Source organism: Solanum tuberosum, unplaced genomic scaffold (genome assembly GCF_000226075.1).
Source record: "Solanum tuberosum cultivar DM 1-3 516 R44 unplaced genomic scaffold, SolTub_3.0 scf00083, whole genome shotgun sequence".
In the NCBI taxonomy this organism is placed as follows: Eukaryota; Viridiplantae; Streptophyta; class Magnoliopsida; order Solanales; family Solanaceae; genus Solanum; species Solanum tuberosum.
This window is the reverse complement of record NW_006239015.1, coordinates 1,457,759-1,476,672: the sequence shown is the minus strand read 5'-3', so window position 1 is coordinate 1,476,672 and position 18,914 is coordinate 1,457,759. Positions and strand designations below refer to the sequence as shown.

The 18,914-nt window shown below is 31.6% G+C and overlaps 2 protein-coding genes across 2 annotated transcripts; one reads left to right on the top strand and one right to left on the bottom strand.

The window, feature by feature from the left end:
* Nucleotides 1-3,815: 3,815 nt before the first annotated feature.
* Nucleotides 3,816-8,939, top strand: LOC102597206 (vesicle-associated protein 4-2). The gene is made up of 7 exons (XM_006347082.1): nucleotides 3,816-4,237; nucleotides 7,167-7,237; nucleotides 7,405-7,486; nucleotides 7,626-7,744; nucleotides 8,177-8,254; nucleotides 8,416-8,535; nucleotides 8,639-8,939. The coding sequence occupies exons 1-7, from the start codon at nucleotides 3,967-3,969 to the stop codon at nucleotides 8,699-8,701; spliced, it is 804 nt and encodes a 267-aa protein (XP_006347144.1). The 5' UTR covers nucleotides 3,816-3,966; the 3' UTR covers nucleotides 8,702-8,939.
* Nucleotides 8,940-14,989: 6,050 nt separating this feature from the next.
* On the bottom strand, nucleotides 14,990-18,537 carry LOC102596883 (sugar carrier protein C). The gene is made up of 4 exons (XM_006347081.2): nucleotides 18,328-18,537; nucleotides 17,915-18,237; nucleotides 15,898-16,521; nucleotides 14,990-15,649 (listed from the first exon to the last, which is right to left on the bottom strand). Exons 1-4 carry the CDS (start codon nucleotides 18,458-18,460, stop codon nucleotides 15,158-15,160), a joined length of 1,572 nt encoding a protein of 523 aa, XP_006347143.1. The 5' UTR covers nucleotides 18,461-18,537; the 3' UTR covers nucleotides 14,990-15,157.
* Between the last annotated feature and the right edge of the window lie 377 nt (nucleotides 18,538-18,914).

Sequence of the window (18,914 nt, the reverse complement as noted above, 5' to 3'; positions counted from 1 at the left end):
GCAAGGTTGTCTTAACATCTTTATTTTCATCTGCAATTTATATGCGGTTTCAATTAGTTAAATATTAAATAGATTTTGAGTTTGGACTCTCTTTAATTTTAAATTTTAATATTATATTAAATTTTTTTAATTATTTTTATTTGTCCCACGGGCCGTCCCTACCTATATTTCTCAACCCCACAAATCAGCAGGCTTATTCAGACCGGGCTAAAAAGCCCTTTTCTTAAATGGGCTCCAAAAATCTTAGCTCAGTCCTATTACATCCCGGGTTAGGCCAGGCCGACCCAACGGGCCTAGCCCATATTGACAGCTCTACTCGAAATACGTATACATGATTTGGCCATTGAGGCTACAAACTACAATTATTAATATATCTTAACATCAACGTTGATTATTTAAGATCAGGCTAGTATGGGGGATTAAGGGAATATTTAAAACGAAAATAATTTTCAGCCAACTTGTCCACAGTCTTCATTAAATCTTGACAAAAAAGTTCCAATGACCAGATACAATCCTAAAATTATTGAAGAGAATAAGTCATAATTGGAATTGTATTAATGATCATTGAAAAACAATAAATGAAAGAAACACATGTAGAAATAGTTTAAACAAGAATTAAACAAGAATTAAACAAGCATTTGTGCTAGTCTAAGCAGCAGAAAATTTGAATATTTGACATTATTCTTTCTTCTTCTTGGACTAAATAATTACATATTCATATTATTCCGACCCATTCTAATTTGTTGGACTTTTCGTTTACCGATAATTAATTTAAGCCATTTACATAATTAAACAAAATTAAATGGAGTATTATTTTTGGAAATGTTTAATATTAAACCAAGCATTATTTCTGATAGCAAGATGGTAATGGAATTAGTCAACTTAATTTGAATATACGAAACCTAATCCACTCATCAAATTCCATTTACTTAATCCACTAACGATAATGAATAACTAATAGTAACATCCACTTAACGGAAGCAAACTTTGAACTTAAACTTTGAATCTTGAAAAACAGAAAAGGTCAAAAGTTTGGGAAGGAGAGAAAATATAAATTAGTAGTCATTTTGGCTAATTGAATTCGTTTCACAATATTTGATGTTTTAGAAAAATAATAAGTTGTTTATTTATTTTTTGCTAGATCTACTATTACTATTTTCTAGTTAGTGCCTTAGTGGAGTGCTCGACACATTTAAAGAAAATAAATAAATGATAATTTAGATAAATACTCTTTTTATTAAGATGACTAAATAAATATTGTTAGAAATAATTAATGTGGATCGGTCAGAGTAATTAAAACCTAATCAATCCAACTAATTGAACGAACTTTCTTGACTAATACATAATAACGTCCACTTAACCAAAAAATAAATAAAATTCTCGCCCTTCAAAGTCTAATTTTTCATGCTAATTTTTTCATAATATATAAGTTAATCACAAGAGGACATGGACCCAAAAATCTGGATAGAAATATTTGGAGGTTGAGGATTAGAATGGAAGGATAATACATAGTCGAATATTGTCTAATTTTTTTAATCTATATTATAATTTTTTTTTTAATTTCTATCTATGTCTTTCATTTTTATTATTGCTTACACATTATTATTTTTATTTCGAATATTATACTATTTGATGTTACTGCATTTTCTTACCTACTAAATTTGAGATGTTTACTTGAGCCTCGGAAAACTAACTTTATCTTCACAATTCACAAGATACAAGTAAAGTTATGTACATTTTCCAATTACATCGAATATATTATTGTTGTTATTTTACTATATAAGTTAACTAGAAGGGGCCTCTGTTTTAAATTTGAATTTCAATATGCTCACACGGATGCTGACCTGGTCTCACGTGGCAAAGACACTTCTCCCGCCAATTATGTCCTAAAGAACAAAAGTGGTTTTCTAATTTCTACCCTACAACATTTAAATTAATTTATATTTATAATAATAAATAATAATAGAAGAAATGAGAGAAAAGTATTTGGTGATACTAATGTAATTTTTCTACTCTTAATCAAAAGTTTTGGAAATTAAAAAACCTTTATAGATCGAAAGTACATCCCTTTAATAATTCTAACATGGATCAGTAAATTCCGTACATCAAATAATTATAGCTAAAATAGAAACAGACTTCAATACAATATTTGAAGTAAAAAAAAAAAATTAAAATCCAAAACATAATATTAAAAGAACATTACAATATTGTGGTGGGACTTCTATAAAATATTGTTGATGAATTTGACAGGACTATAAAGTATAAACTATAGAAACTAAAAAAATATTTTATCTCTTATACTAATGAGACATTTCACATTTTGTTGTCTTATTTGGTGAAACACGTTTTATTTGGAATATCCATAAACTGCAAAAGATAATTTTAAATCAAAATATTATAGATATTCACGTCATATATCTTTGCTACTATGACTATGATCCATCCACTTTTTTCTGTACCCACCTCTCCACTATTTTATTTTATTAATTTCATGTTTAATAACAGTGATCAATTTAAAACTAGCCCATTATTTCCAAATGAAGTATCAATTCTTTTCTTAATTAGTTCCTGCTTTTTTGTTTTCCCACTGCTAATATCTCCGATGAAGTCTGACTAGTACAAATTTATCATGTAAAACCAATTTGTATTAGCACTCCCTACGGAAAAAAAACTTCAATAACTAGAATTCGAAATTAAAACTTTTGAACAAGGAAGAAACAATCATATTCCGCTATAAGAAAAGTGTGAATTACATGGGAATTTTTCTGGGGATTAGTATGAAAATTTGCAGGAAAATAATCCCCAGTGAATTCACTACACATCTGCACCACATTCTTGATAATGTAAATTCTAATTAGTTCATGTTAAATATTCGTTTTCCCCGTATACTCCTAATAAATAATAAATATCTCACTATAATATACTTGAAAAGAGAAGTCCATAGACAATCTACATATTTTCTTTAAAGATAATTAAGAAATTCCTTCCTCTATTCCAAAAAGATAACATAGTAAAAATATATCTGTTTTTTTTTTTAAAAAAAAAAACTTGATATTCAGATTATGCCCCATATAAATTGAGGTGGAAGAGTCCTAAGTCATTTAACTTGAAATCAAAAGAATAATTTTTTTAACAAAATGTAATTTGGAACGAAGATTTTTTTCTCTCTCATACCTGCTATTTATACCACCCAATAATAATAAGTACTCTATAAGATATGAATCATTTTGTATAAACTTTTATCATTAATTATGATTAAATTTTAAATTAAATATGTACACCTTTTTCAACACTAGAAATAGTAGACTAAAACGCATAACCCCAAAAAAAAGAGACTAAAATGCCGCGTGGTGTATAAGTTAAATTCCATGACTTATAAATACAGCTATATAAAAAGAAATTGATAATAATTTTTAACTTGAAGCGAATTATTAGTTTCATTTATGAATTAATGATAGTATTAAGATTATCTCTTTTTTTGACAAATTAAATTTAGATACACTCTCAATCTTGCATTATTAGTGAAATACGTCACTAAATTCTTGTCAAATTTAGGAGTATTTTCAAAACCTCTCTCGATTTTTATTAAGAGTCAGGTGTTTTAACAAGAGTTCGAAACCATCTTATTATGTTGTGTGGTAGATTGAAAAAGTATCTAAATTTAGTTAATGAATTAAATAAACGTTTTTAAGGCGATCAATAATTCGAGAACGACTAATAATTTACGTCAAATTAGAATATTTTTAATACTTCTCTATATTTATTTATTTTTAAAAAAAAACTATACTGTATAAAAGCAATAAACCCCCCTCGCACATACTTCTCAACTTTGCCGTTGCATTTCCAAAATTCAACTCCCTGCTGTTCTAAAAAGTATTGTCAACACGCTGTCAATAAAGGAGACAGCACGACGCCGTTCTGAAATCTCCGAATTTCCGGCGAAAGTTCCTTAGTTTCCGGTATCTGATGGCGATCGCCGACGAGAAGGACGGTAAAGTTTGGGGACTGTTTAAGCTCCCTTTTCGAAACGCACAGTCAACGATGACTTCGCGCTCATCTTCGCATAATACTCTTCATTACCGCAGTCAACAGCATCAATCTCTCGGAATTACTTCTCTGGATGATGGATCGGTTCCTCGTAGCAACAGTTCCAGCTCCGTTTCTTCAGTAGCCAGGTCTTTGCTTCCTGCACGCCGTCGGTTGAAACTTGATCCTTCCAATAAGCTTTATTTTCCTTGTAAGACTCTATTCTCTCTCCTTCTTTTTGGATTATCTGCAATCTCATTGATATTCGGTTGAAATTAGTGTTTGTGGAACTACTTTGTTAAAACTTAAAACTAGCTTTGATGGCTAGAATTAACAATCCGCCCATTTCGTTTTACTTGTCCATTTTTGGCAAATTTATTACTTCTTTCCCCGTATTAGCCGTATTATTAAATAGCTACATAAACTATTAGTAGCCAAATTTAAATTTTCATAGCATTACTAACAGTTTAGTAAAATACCTCTCTAATTATAAAAAAAATTAAGAGGGGGCCAAATAATATAAAATGTAAGGAGAAAGAACAACTTTCACATATAGCAAACATAAAAATCATATTTGTATGTTATAGTTATAGTTTGTATAATTGCGCTCTATAGCAAACTTTATGTTTGTTATGGAGCATCAGAATGTATAACTCGCTGGCAGGAGCTTCAAATTTGTATAATTTTGCTGGCAGGCCATTTGTATAAATCGCTGGCAGCCTCTCGTTTGTATAAATCGTTGGCAGCCTCTCAATTCAATTTTTATGGGTTTGTATATCTGCATAAAATTTGAATTTGTATACAAATGAATCGAAATAAAACATTTGTATATCAATCTCTCTCTCACTTTATACAACACAAATTATACATTGTAATTTGTATAATCTGTGTTTGTATAAAGCGAGAAAGGCAAAAGAGAACTGGGCAGGGGAAGATCTGTATTTGTATAATTATATGTGTGTAATTATAAGTGTATAGGACGAAAATATATGTATTCGTATTTGTATATAAAATTTTCTCTCGCTTTATACAAACACAAACGCATTTTATACATTTGTGTTTGTATAAAAGCGAGAGAGGCGAGGGAGAGATTGACGAGAGTGGCGAGCAAGAAACCTAGGGAGAGAGGCGAATGACAATTGTTTGTTACGGGTTACAATTAAATCAAACCGTGGTTATAGCATTTAATTTGAATTAATAGTTTGCCATTTTATACAATTTTCCCTATAATTAAGTCGTTCATCAGTGATTGGGTTGATAATTTTTAGGTAGGGATGCATTATATGATAATGCTAAATCTTAGATCATGACGTCTTGCAATAAAGTGTTATCAATTTTTGGTGAAGTTTCTATTCAGTAGTTTAGCAGTGATGCTGGACAGTAAAGGGAAACAAACTGTTCATCGGACTTGATATGGGAAAGGCCAGCCAACCGTTGCCTTTTATTTTTGGAACAGACGGTTGTGTGTTATGATGACCTCTCAATTAAAGCTTGCTTAGAGACATGCTATATTTTATCCCTCGTGCATTTGTATGGAGGAAAACACTTGAAATTTGTTGCAGTGAATATCAGTAAAATGATACTTCTTTCATTTTATATGTCTTAATTTGATTAGACATGAAATTAAAATAAGTATGAGAGACTTTTGAATCTAACTTAAACTGAAGATGTGCATAATGCACCAAAATATCCTTTCATTCTGGCAGTTTTAACCATGCCATGTGGGATATAGGAATTGTAGAGTAACTATAAATATAGAAAGTGATTGTATTTTTTATGAAATAGACTATAAAAAAAAACTAAGACATAAATTGAAAAAGAGGGATTATAACTGAAGATTTCATTGATCACTTGCCATATGCCTTTTCTTTATATGTCAGGATCCTCCCCCTGCTCGGTGTATATCCTATCAGTGAGGTCAAATTCCCAAACCCACTGTGCAGAAAATAATTCAATATATCATCCTTAATTAATGAGTCTCACGCAGTGAGTGCTATGCAACACTAGGTGGTGTACTCTTTCCTTTTCTTATGTGAAAGTCTTTTTACTTTTATATTGTTTGACTCTTGCAATCTATCGAAAAAACATCATCCGATTCTTGTGAAATTAGATTAGTGATTGTAAAATGTAAAGCCTGTCCTCTAAATCCATTTTATCTGCGATGAATGATTGTGCATGAGTAAAGTATGTTAATTTGATTGCACATGTGTTTGATATAGTTATGTACACCTAAGGTAGCGTATACAAATTTCTAGTACCTTTTCTGTCAAAGCAAGTTGCCTATCTCGGAGAGGAGTATATTCCAGACCCTAGAAGTTTGATTGGAATAACTAACCTACTCTAGTTGTCTCCTAAATAGTTGAATCTGTTTTGGTAGTTTGCGTTACATATCAGTATACTCTTCTCTTGATGTAGTCTGGTTTCAGGAATCTGACTTGTTGAATACAGTATTTTTCTTGAGAAAGCTCATTTGGGTTCTGATTGGAGGTCTTTGAACGTTGTATCTGATCCCATGACTTTACTAGTTGGTGGTTAGTGTAGTTTTATGCATCTGGATCTTTTGCAAATGCACTCTCTAGTGATCAACAAGATTGTATATACTTCTTTATGCTTGTCCTTGTAAGGGACTGTCTTTGAACGTTGTATCTGATCCCATGACTTTACTAGTTGGTGGTTAGTGTACTTTTATGCATCTGGATCTTTTGCAAATGCACTCTCTAGTGATCAAAAAGATTGTATATACTTCTTTATGCTTGTCCTTGTAAGGGACTGTCTTTGAACGTTGTATCTGATCCCATGACTTTACTAGTTGGTGGTTAGTGTACTTTTATGCATCTGGATCTTTTGCAAATGCACTACTCTAGTGATCAAAAAGATTGTATATACTTCTTTATGCTTGTCCTTGTGAGGGACTGCTTCCGAGTTTTACCTTTTTTCAATTTTTCTCCACTTCAGTTATGCTTGAATATCACCTGTTGTTGGCTGTCAAAGATATAGATGTGCATTACAGACTTCCAAAAGATTAACATTCTATGTTTTTTTCCTGGAAGTTTCCGGTTCTTAATAATTAAAGTTCCCCTTCTTTTCGTTGTTATTGAACTTGTTTCTCATTTTATTTGATGCCTCTTTTGTTTTGCCAGATGAACCTGGTAAGCAAGTTCGAAGTGCTATCAAGATAAAAAACTCTAGCAAGTCTCACGTAGCTTTCAAGGTACTTATGATTTCTCGTCTCTTTTCCATACACGGGCACTTCATTCTCCCTTAGCTGTCTTTATTGTTTTTAGCTAGAAACTATTTTGAGAATATATCTTGACATATTTATTTTATATGCATTGTTGTTTTTACATGGTTGATGATGTTTGCCTGTTCTGCATTTAGTTCCAAACAACTGCACCCAAAAGCTGTTTCATGCGTCCTCCCGGAGCAATTCTCGCCCCCGGTGAGAGCATCATTGCAACTGGTAATATTCATCACTCTTGGTTTATTTCCTTTCACGTTCTTCTTGTGAACATCCTTATATGCAAGATATAATTGTCATGTTGCAATTGAATAATTACATTGTGCAAGTATTTCATTCTGACTTTGTGTCAATGTCATAGTATTCAAGTTTGTAGAGCATCCAGAAAATAATGAAAAACCAATGGACCAGAAGAGCAGAGTAAAGTTCAAGATCATGAGCCTCAAGGTGAAAGGACCGATGGACTATGTACCTGAGCTGGTTAGTACATTATTTCTCTGCAAGGAATTTCCTTTCCTTTTTAGCATGTGCTTCAACACTTCTAGTTTCCGTGATAAAAGAAGCTGGTTTTTAGTTTGTTCTATACTCCTATTACATTAGGTCAATTGTTTCTTTCTGGGGGTGCGGTGGACTGGGGGCTGGGGGCTTCAGTTATCACTTTTTAATGGCGAAGGCATACTTCTGATTTTTGTCAAAGAAAATTGGGTTCTCCCACAATAGGTGTTCTTTTCAATGATAATGTGGTGAATTATACCACCAAAATTGGCTCTGTGATAAACAGCATAGTCATTACACTTCAGCAAAGATATTTTCATCCATGCTGAAAGATGCATTTTTAATTATGTTGAAAACTGCATAGCTTTAGGGGAAACCTGTTCAAATTATCTCTAATCTTCGCCTCTATGTTCTTAGTTTGAAGAGCAAAAGGATCAAGTAGCTGTAGAGCAAATTCTGCGGGTTATCTTTCTTGATGTGGAACGTCCTAGTCCAGTAAGTATACATTATAATGAACATCCATATCATGATGCCACTTTTTGTTGGGTTTTCACTTCAGATTATGAAAGAGCATCCTTTATATACGGGCTGTGTGTTAGGAAATAAGGCAGAGAAAAAACCATCTCACAAGTCTTCGTTCATTTTGTCTTGTGAAGACTTTGGAAAAATTGAAACGCCAGCTAGCGGAGGCAGACGCTGCTCTTGAGGAACGCAAGAAGCCTGTGGAAGATACAGGTCCAAAGATTATCGGTGAAGGGCTTGTCATAGATGAATGGGTAAGCTATCATTTCAACTTTTAATTAGAATCTTGTAATTCCTTTTCCCAGACGCTTTTATGTTTCATAATCCTGTTTTCTCCTCCTTCTTTGTGCTTTACAGAAGGAAAGAAGAGAGAGATACCTAGCCCGGCAGCAAGTTGAAGGCGGTGTGGAATCTGTATAACTTGCAGGTCTTGTTTCGACAACTTAGCTTTGGCTGGAAAAGATACCAGTCTTATTGTTGTGTGTAATTGGTTGTTGTAAGAGATATTATGTCACTAAACACATTAGTGAACATTCACAAGAGAGAATTTCAATGTCCCAATCACAGTTACTTGTCATAGCCTCAAAGCTGTATATAATGTCATTCCTTTTAAGTAATGAGACATTTTCAGTTGAAGGGACCTTGATTTTATGATTTACTCCTTTAGCAAGTGTATGTATCCAAATTTAACTGCACAGTTTTGAATATTCATAAAATGCAGACAATTAGTATACTATTCCTATACATGAAAAAAAAAACTACTAATAATTAAAGAGTGACAAAATATATTCTCTGTCAAAGTCATCATCTAATAATTTAAAATATAAATTGAACCGGGAACCAAAATAATAAAATTGGGTAAAGCACTAAATTAGGCTTATCCAATGTATAAGAGTCGCAGCAGGAAAATATGAGACCACTAAAATTCTGTGGGCAAATTTAGTAGTTTTTTATTTTCTTTTATTAGGGGCATGGGAAGTTTGTTGTGAAAGAGTGTTTTGGTAAAAACTAATCCACATTCGTGTTATTGTCTGTCTCCCACTAGTAACAAGTATCAAATAATTACTTTGTCCATCCAAACTAGGACAAATAAGAATAATCACATAGAACACATTGTTTTATCACTAAATTATATTTAATTTAATCATTACAAGTTAATATGATTTAATATAAACATCGAAGGTAAGTGAATTTTTATCATTTCACCGTAGAATAAAAGACAAAATTGCTAATACATTCTTCGGGCATAATAACTAAGAAAATAATCATGCACCAAGTACAGTGCTGACAAAAACGTTACATAAGTCAGCCACTAGAAATTCTCGAAACTATGGTCACCATTTATTTAATGAGTTTTTTATTGTACCCAAAACCACTGCTCTACGCCAACGGATACCGCCCCTTAAATTCATATATAAACTGCACAAATCTCATCTACCCAATTAATAATATTTCAATCTTAGTGAGGAAGGAAAAAAATAGTAGCAAAATAGAGGAAAATTAACAATATGAGTAGTATTTATCTAAGTAGAGTTTGTATGGCAGCTAGTGTAGCTATGGTTGCAGGACAAATTGATCATTCTTCTAAGTATACATCTAAGTTTCGACCACTTTGTTACATAGAAAATCCAAGATTACCAATTGGAAGTAGTAATAATGATCTGCAGGGTGAAGAAACAGGGAAACATGTGGATGAGTCTCTTCAACAAGTCATGTTTCTTAATTGCTGGACACATAGTTAACAGCCTGAGAAAGAGTGCGTAATAATTCATTGATCGCGCTCGATAGAGAAGCAGATTCAGCCTCTGATTTTTTTAGTGGTCATCTACAATTTTGCAAAACAAAAGGTGAATCTAGGCTCAACTGAACTTATTGCTTTCAGCTCGAACTATACGTACAACGACGGGGAAATAAATGAAATGTATATTTTGTAATAAGAAATGAAAGTCCAATTCAATACCAAGAGCAAATTTAGTCCCACTTGAGAATTCCAATAACAGGGAAGTTCATAACATAATGGATACAACAGATTAAACCAACCATAGTAACTTCATTTAACTTTAGAAAAAAGCTTTATTCAACATCCATTTTTTGTTCGTTTGATAATTTTAAAACAAGGTGCCATCAACACAAAGCCACTGACCCACAAAAAGAGCAGTACACTTGAGGTTTGGATTAATAGCATTGAACTCATCACTGCCCAAACCAAATGTATGAGAAACGTCGAAGCACGTGTCTCCATCCTTCACATTCACCACCTTCGAACATTCTATTTCACTTTTTGGACTCGAACCCTCTGATTCAACAAAATAGGTTGGTTAGAGACTGAAACAAGTAGGTGCACAATCTTGTAGTGGAAAAAATATAATAATTCAAAATATCAATTGCTCTGGCCTAGTGATCAATAATGAAGGAGTTGAGAACTAAGAAATTTCGAATTACTCGATATATGTGTTCATGTTGATAACATGTACCTCATAAAATTAGTCAAAATACACGCAAAAGCAAGTTGAATATCACTTGTTTGGAAAGTTGCACATATTCAAGAATAATATTTTATGGAATAGTGGACAAGTAAAGTAAACATGGAGAGTAATAATAAATTATTACTACAATATATATGTTATCCAATTTTTGTGAATATAGAGATCAAGTCTTACCATGAATAGTAATTTTGCTTTCAACCAAAGTGATGAAGAGAAGAAGTGAAAGAATCAATATGAAAGAAACAACTTTATCATTTGGCTTGGCCATCTTTGTATCTCAACTAGCTTAGTTACTTTTTTTTTCTTCTAAAGTATAGTTATTTTAGTTGATGTGATTTTCATAACAAGTAATGCTGCTATTATATATGTGAGGAGTTGAAGAATAAAAACAAATTAAAGATGTGTAAATAAAATTCTCACAAGAAAAGCCGGCAAACGGCAATTGGGTGAATTGTAACAAGAGAATCAAATAAAGGTTAAAGATGAAAACTATGATCACAACAACAAGAAAAAAAAAAACTTTCTTAGTGTTGAAAGATCAGGATATTACTAAGTAAAGAGTCTGATTCCTCTCGTCTTCATTTTATGAGTTTAAATTACTCATTCCCATTCTTATTTCTATTCTTAATTATTAAGTGTTGTACTAATATTTTTCATTGTAATTCAATAATTCAACAATTACCAATTCCAAAATTGGAACCATGTTATAGTTCTTATTGGGCCAATAAAATGTGAAGTCCATATTTAGAGCTGGACTTCTGTCTGGCCACATTATGCATCATAGGAGAAGCCCAACCCACTTAAAGATTCTTCTCTTAAGGGGCATAAAATGTGGAAGTCCATAAATACTTCAAGACTCTTTTTTGTTAGAACTCACAATTGTTCTTTTTCTTTTTGTTGAGACTTGAGAATGTGGTATTTTAGGATGCATGAATATTTCGGAAAATATTTTCAAATAAAATTGACTCACTACACAACACTATTTAAAACTTAGAAACTATATTTCAAATGGACGATTGAAGAAAAATATCAGCAAAGAAAGCCAATTTTGCAAGAAAAATAAATTGTGCTTAATGGTAAGAAATGACTAATTTATTGGAAAACAATTTCGGAAAAATATTTTCCCTCCTACATAACACACCTTTAAGCAGGTCATCAATTTAAAAGTTTAAAACCTTTTTATCACTTAGTTTTCAATTTTTTTTGAATATCTTATCTGGTGAATTAGCTGTTATTGTTCTTGTTTCTTTAGTACTTTTAGTAGTTCCTATACCTGTCACGCTAGCTCGCTCCTTAGATTATTTACAAGTGGTATTTTCAAGCAACATGTAACAACATTAAATACCACTAATATTCTATTCCTATCCATAAAAGTATAAAACTCAAAATTGTTATACATTCTTATCTATCAAGAAAGTTGTCACAAAATTGGACAAAAAAAGTGCATGGAATCATATGATTCATAATCATCTTTCTTACAAAATCCGTGACCTAAATCAAATGTGTAAATAAATCCTCTTGATCTCCTCTATGTTATTATTAGTAGAGCCTAGAGGCCAAAAAGCAAAATCCAATTGCATATTTGCATTTAATACTATATATTAATATTTTTGAGGTGGATCATGAATCCATAACAAACAAGTTAGGCAGGATCGTGACCAAATTGAATTAAGAAAAAAAAATTTATCTACTTCTATGTTCTTTTTATTGAAAGGTACTTATATTAATAAATACTATGAAGGAGATATGTATTATGAACATCCACGTCATTTGTCACCTAAAAGTCCCACAAATTTATTACTGACCAAAAGCATAGGTCCATTTAGATTCCCAGTTTCTAACAAAGTTGTGGATATAGAAAGCTTCTTACTAATGATATGTTTGTTTTTTTAACTTCAGTCTAGAACATACCAGTAAAAATAGATTTTAGCGGCAAGCCGATAATTAATATACACATTAACAAAGAGTGTTATCGCTTTTATCCACATTAGTTTATTGTTATTGGATCCAATAATGCCGTTATAGATTTTAAGGACATTTTCAAAAAGTGTTCATTGCTGTTAAAAATATATATTTAGCGGCAATTAACCTACTGTCGTTAAAAGATTATTTTTGGAGTATAGTGTATCCACTTTTGTTGTAATAAAAACATATTTTTGCAACTAATTAAACTGCAGTTTACTGCTTAGAATTCTGAATTTCCCATAAAGAGAAGGAACAGAAAAATTAAACACATATTTTTTTATAGTAGAAAATATAAGTGGATAATGGAAATTTTACAACTACTTAGATATATATATATATATTCTTAAACGAATATTATGGAACAAAAGGCAAAATTTTGAAAAAGTGGTGGCCAATTCACTTTATTAGAAGCTTCGTGAGTTCACAACTTTAGTGAAAATGGGACCAAATTCACATGTTTTTTTTTTGTACAAAATATGAATCAAATCAAGTGTTACATCTCACTTTAATGTATGAAAAGAAGGATATTTATTTTGAAAGTCATAATGAATACATACGTACCTTAAAAGAGAAATAAATAAAAATAAAAAAGGTTGCTCTTCATGGTGGTCACACTTCTTTCTAATAAAGCTAAGAGTTTACTTGCTTCCGTGACCACCTCTAAAGTTTTAAGTCACAAAAAGATTTTTGCATTCAGAAACAAAGAATTTGTTATTTGGATCCAATTTTATTAATGCATAACACAATAACAATATATTCAGTATACTTTCACAAGTGAAATTTAAGGAGGGTAGAATGTACACATAACACATATATAACTTACATCTATCTTATGGAGATAGAGAGATTGTATCCGATAGGCCCTAGCTCAAGTAAAGCAGTTTAAAAGAATAAATACAAAAAATGAAGGAAACATGATACTTTATGAGGAAAGCAATACCTAGCCTAAAAAAAGAATAGTAACAACAACGATAATCAAGCATAATTAATAATCAGAAATAATAACATAAATCGAAGAGTACGACACTTTGAAAATAATGCTAGTACTTTCGATAAGAAAATGGAAAAAAACACGAGCGATATGAATGATTATAAAGAGTACCCAATTAATTTCAGGATAAATATAAAAACGTAAGCAGGATAGCGGTGTGACAATTTACAACCTCCAAATTTTGAGCTACTAAAATTACCAGTATTACTTAGCTTTAAGTTCATTTTATGCAACTTTTTGTTTTCATCCCAACAATAATAGCTAAATGCGTTTGGTAAATATCCCATTCCTAAAATTAGCCTACACATCTCAAAGTATAGGACAAAGACACAAAACAAACACAAAAGAAAAAAAGCATTCATTTTTTTTCTTTTTCTTGATTATCATTTAAAGCATGTTAGGCAGGTTTCCCTAAAGCCAAAAATGTTGGTTTTAATGTATTTTGAAAAAACATATGCTTATTTTAGAGGGTTGAAATGTTTGTCCCAGCATTTAGAAAAACAAATATTTGTTTGCTTGAAGACAATGTCTTAGTATTATATGTATTTCTTATTGATTGTTTGGTTTGTTATATTAAAAATAACATGAATCGGACTGCATAAATTTATTCTCTAATACTGAAAAAAGTATATTTATTTATTTACAAATTGATTGGTCACACACAAATTACTACTTCTAAAAGTATTTTTTTTTAAATCACTTCTAATAAATTTCTTAAAAAATAAATAGATTTTGAAAGTTTGATCAAACCGCATGAAAGGGATTTCTTTCCTATGTAAATTCTCCCCCATCCCAATTTATAATATTTATTTTAGCCCAGAAAAAAAAAGGACACATTTCTATAATTCTTATTTGGCAAGTAAATAGTACAACATTTATTTACCAAAGCGTAGCTGTACATATCAAGTAAAAAAAGACCAAAACTGGGCATTGGCTGGCCCAGACCACATGCCATACAATTGGCAAATTAAGAAGGGTAAAAGTTTAGCTTAGCAACATAAAATTGGCAAATTAACTTCTTACTTTACTCTTAATAACATATTTTATAATCACACAAATATCTATAACTTATTTAAATCACAATTTTAAAAGTAGTCCTTCCGCACAAAATCAAACACTTTCACATAAATTGTTTATCCAGTGCTCCGCTTACGAACATAATTTTGTATAATGGAGATCTTATACACAAAAGAGTTGAACTACTTACTTTTCTAGACAAACAAATAGTACATCCAACAAAACAAACAAAAGGTTTACACAGTTGCTCTTTGACAAATTTTCTATTCAACAAAGCATATATTTTTCTATGCAAAAGTGAACAAGAGAAACAGTTTCAATCAAATCTAATTAATAATTATCATATCATCCCACTACAACATTATACAAACAACAAATAAAAATTAAAAACCCAAACTAATTCTTTTTTAATTGAAGTCATACAATTTTGTAACCAGCACCCCCTTTAGCCATTTCAACACCAGTTCCATTCCTATTTCCAGGATAATCAACTTCAGTCATGAACTTAGACCAGAACCAATGCTCTTTCCACACAATCACCATCTCTTCTATCGGAATATTTTTCGTCTCAGGCAAGAAGAAGTAAATGAACACAGTCATAATCACCACAAAGAACGCGAAAAAGAGGAACAATCCAAATTTCAAATGACACAACATTGTCAAGAAAATTTGTGCTACTGCAAATGTGAAGATCATGTTCACTGAGACATTGATACTTTGTGCAGCTGATCGAATTTCGAGTGGGAAAATTTCACTAGGAACTAGCCATCCAAGAGGACCCCATGACCAAGCAAATCCAGCTACATATACACAGATGAATATCACAACCACTATAGCATACCATTTTGGTAATTCCCCTGGAGTTCCATTTACTCCAAACTTTATTGCTATCAAAATTGCCACTGCTATCTGTATATGAATTAAAAAAAAAGTTCAAGTTAGATATGCAAACTCTAACAAGCACACTCCACCGACTCTAAATCCTGAATTCACCACTATAGATGAAAATGACTGATTTTTAAAAGTTGCGCAAACTATAGTCTTTCAGGCAATAGACCATGATGTTTTTTTCATAAGATTTTCAGTTTGTTCAAAACAGATCTTTAGATAGATAGCCTAACGACGAAAACTTCACCATAAAAAAAAATGGGACTTACTTGGCAAAAGAGCATTTGAATTCCACCTTCAAGAAACAAGAATCTCCTTCCCAATTTATCAACATAGTAAATAGAAACCACAGTGGCAATGACATTGACTCCACCAGTGATCACAGCAGACATAAGTGAAGCATCAGTACCAAAACCAATAGTCTTAAACAACACTGGTGCATAGAACATAATCACATTGATTCCAGTAAGTTGTTGGAAAAATGGGATCATAATTGCCATTGTAAGATGTGGTCTATATTTCTTTTGCAACAAATTCCTCCAAGGGTGCTCAATTTTCCTAGAAGCCTCACTAGCCACAACTAAATCATTGAACTCTTCATCTACATTTTCAATTCCCCTGATTCTCTTCAGTCTAGCTTTGGCTTCGTCGTGGTTGCCACGTTCGATCATTGAATTTGGGGTTTCAGGGAGGAACAATGAACCTACTGTGATGATCAATGCAGGTACCATGGCACCTCCTAAGCTCAATCTCCATCCCCAATGAATTTTGGCAAAGAAATAGTTTAACACACTGGCTACAAGTATACCAATTGTGATGGAAAGTTGAAAACCAATGTTAAGTGCTCCTCTGTATTTGTATGGTGCCATTTCAGATAGGTATAGTGGAACAGACTGCAATTCAATGAAACAACAAACAATAGTTAGCTATCTGTTTCAATTCAAGCGTCTTAGTGTCGTCTTTTTTTAGTCTGATTAGAAAAATAATGACTTTTTCTATATAGGATAACTCTTTAATTTCAACATTCTACCTGACATAATTAAAACCTCAAAATTCAAATATTCCTAATATTTTGATATATTATACCCATATTTGAATTGAGATTATACGGAAAGAAAATAAAAAGTAGGAGGAATTGTGTTTCCTTCATGAGGGGCCACTTGTTCTTGTCCTAGTCGATAAAGACACAATATCAATAATACTTAATTAAAGAAAGTAAAGAGAACATCATTTGATGATAAATATGTAAATTTTATGATTTGCTACTTTCTTAGTCAATTATAAACCAATTTGTTTATTACTAAATAGTCGTATTCATGAGTCAACGGTGTAGAAAAACAATCACGGCAACGTCATTAAAATTGGAATAAAATAAAATACACACATATCCAAACAGTGTATTAGGAAAAGAGGTTTTTTTTTTTAATCTCAACAACTTTCATTGGATTAAAATATTGATTAAGTGATAATGACAATCACAACTTTGCTGAAGAATCCCAAAGTAGATTTATTTTTCAAATTAAAGGACTGAATAATGATTTTTAAAAATATGGTGGTAAAATATGCACTGTAGAAACAGTGCGTGGTGGGGTTTATTTAGCAAAAAAGTCTTTTCATGTAGGGTTAACGTGCAATTTTTAAAAAGGTAGGCTCCTCTTAGTTGGAAGGGCTCGAAAGTCTAAATCATAATGATGTTGAATTCAAAACACATTTTTCTTTTAAACCAAAAAATATTTTCATTATTTGATGGACAATAACAAGATATTCAGTGAAATTTCATAAATAAAATTTGCAAAGAATAGATTATTCAATTATTTACTCCTATGAGGCAGACAGACTGTTTTCGAAAAAAAAAAAAAATTAAGGCAAAAAGATGTGTGTTGTCTAATCTAAGCTGCCATTCAGATCCGAACAGCAGGAGAGGTGTTGACCGACAACTTGCCATTACTATATTTTACAGTTTTAAAAACCAAGAAATAAATACATAAACAAATAAACATAATTCCATGGCATAATCCAAAGAACAGGACAACCTTGAACTAAATGAAGAAAAAATAAATTAAACAGAGACAAACACACAGATAATGTTGTTCAATTGCATAAACACCAATTTTGAACTTCAAAAACAACTTGGCACGGACCAACAAACAAATAATTAGGAATATGACCACATGCCAACCACGACTCTACTCGTTCAATAAATACTTTTTACACCGTCAGTACACAAAACTTAAATTAAAAATAACCAAACATGTTGTACATATAATGAAAATTAATAGCACGTACCTGATTGGCAAATCCAATACCAAAACCAAGAAAAATACGACCAATAATGAGCATAGCAACATTCTGAGCAAATCCATTAATCAAAGCTCCAGCACAAAAGAGGATACCTCCAGAGAGCATAGAAAGTCTCCTTCCTAATTTTCTGGTGACAGTAGATGCCACCAGAGAAGACACAAGGGCAGCCAAATACAACGACGATGTAAACATCGTCAGTGTTTGGCTGTCAAATTTACAGTATTGATTCGTTGAATTGTCTGCTTTTTGTTTTCTGAACACAGACGGAAAAAATCTACTCAAGAATGAGTCCATTGATGTCACACCCCCTGATCCATAACATAAAAAAAATCATCATTATATTATACTCTCGATGTATATAAGATAAAATAAATATTTATTTTTTCTTCGTCACGTACCGGAAATTCCAATATCATAACCAAAAATGAGACCACCCATGGCAGCAACAATGCAAGTAACAGTAACGTAAAGAGTTAACTCGCCGGGATATTCTTTCCCGTTGCCGGGACCAATACCACCACCACCAGCCATTTTTCCGAGCTGATCACAAAACAAAGTTTTGTGGAAAAAAAAAATTGTTTTAAAATAAGTTTGAAAATGTAAGAGAAATGAAGAGAAGGAATATAGAAGAAAAGATGTTGGATATAAAGAGTATATATATAGAAAGTGAAGGAGACTATTACAAAGTTGTAAACCTAGCTGTCACAATTTTTTTTTTTGATTTAATGATATTTTATTTAGCTGTCAAAATTATGCGTAGAATCTTATCTCACATTATTGAGTCGCAGCATTATTACTACAACGCAATTGATTTAATGATATTCAGAGTCGCTAGAGCTTTTAGAAGTATTTATATAGAGTGTTCATTATAAATATTTATATTTATTATTATTATCACTAAATATAATATACCGATTATTTTACTATTATTGCTAAAATTTTATTTATTAGAGTGTGTGGAGAGAATTATAACAAAAATACACCG

What these genes read in the sequence shown, in the direction of transcription:
- LOC102597206 (XM_006347082.1), top strand. Translation starts at nt 3,967, where the DNA reads ATGGCGATCGCCGACGAGAAGGACGGTAAAGTTTGGGGACTGTTTAAG. An exon ending in TGGACTATGTACCTGAGCTG is followed by an intron (nt 7,745 to 8,176) that starts GTTAGTACATTA and finishes CTATGTTCTTAG; the next exon opens with TTTGAAGAGCAAAAGGATCA. An exon ending in GGCTTGTCATAGATGAATGG is followed by an intron (nt 8,536 to 8,638) that starts GTAAGCTATCAT and finishes TGTGCTTTACAG; the next exon opens with AAGGAAAGAAGAGAGAGATA.
- LOC102596883 (XM_006347081.2), bottom strand. Translation starts at nt 18,460, where the DNA reads ATGGCTGGTGGTGGTGGTATTGGTCCCGGCAACGGGAAAGAATATCCC. An exon ending in TTATGATATTGGAATTTCCG is followed by an intron (nt 18,238 to 18,327) that starts GTACGTGACGAA and finishes GTTATGGATCAG; the next exon opens with GGGGTGTGACATCAATGGAC. An exon ending in GTATTGGATTTGCCAATCAG is followed by an intron (nt 16,522 to 17,914) that starts GTACGTGCTATT and finishes ATTGAATTGCAG; the next exon opens with TCTGTTCCACTATACCTATC.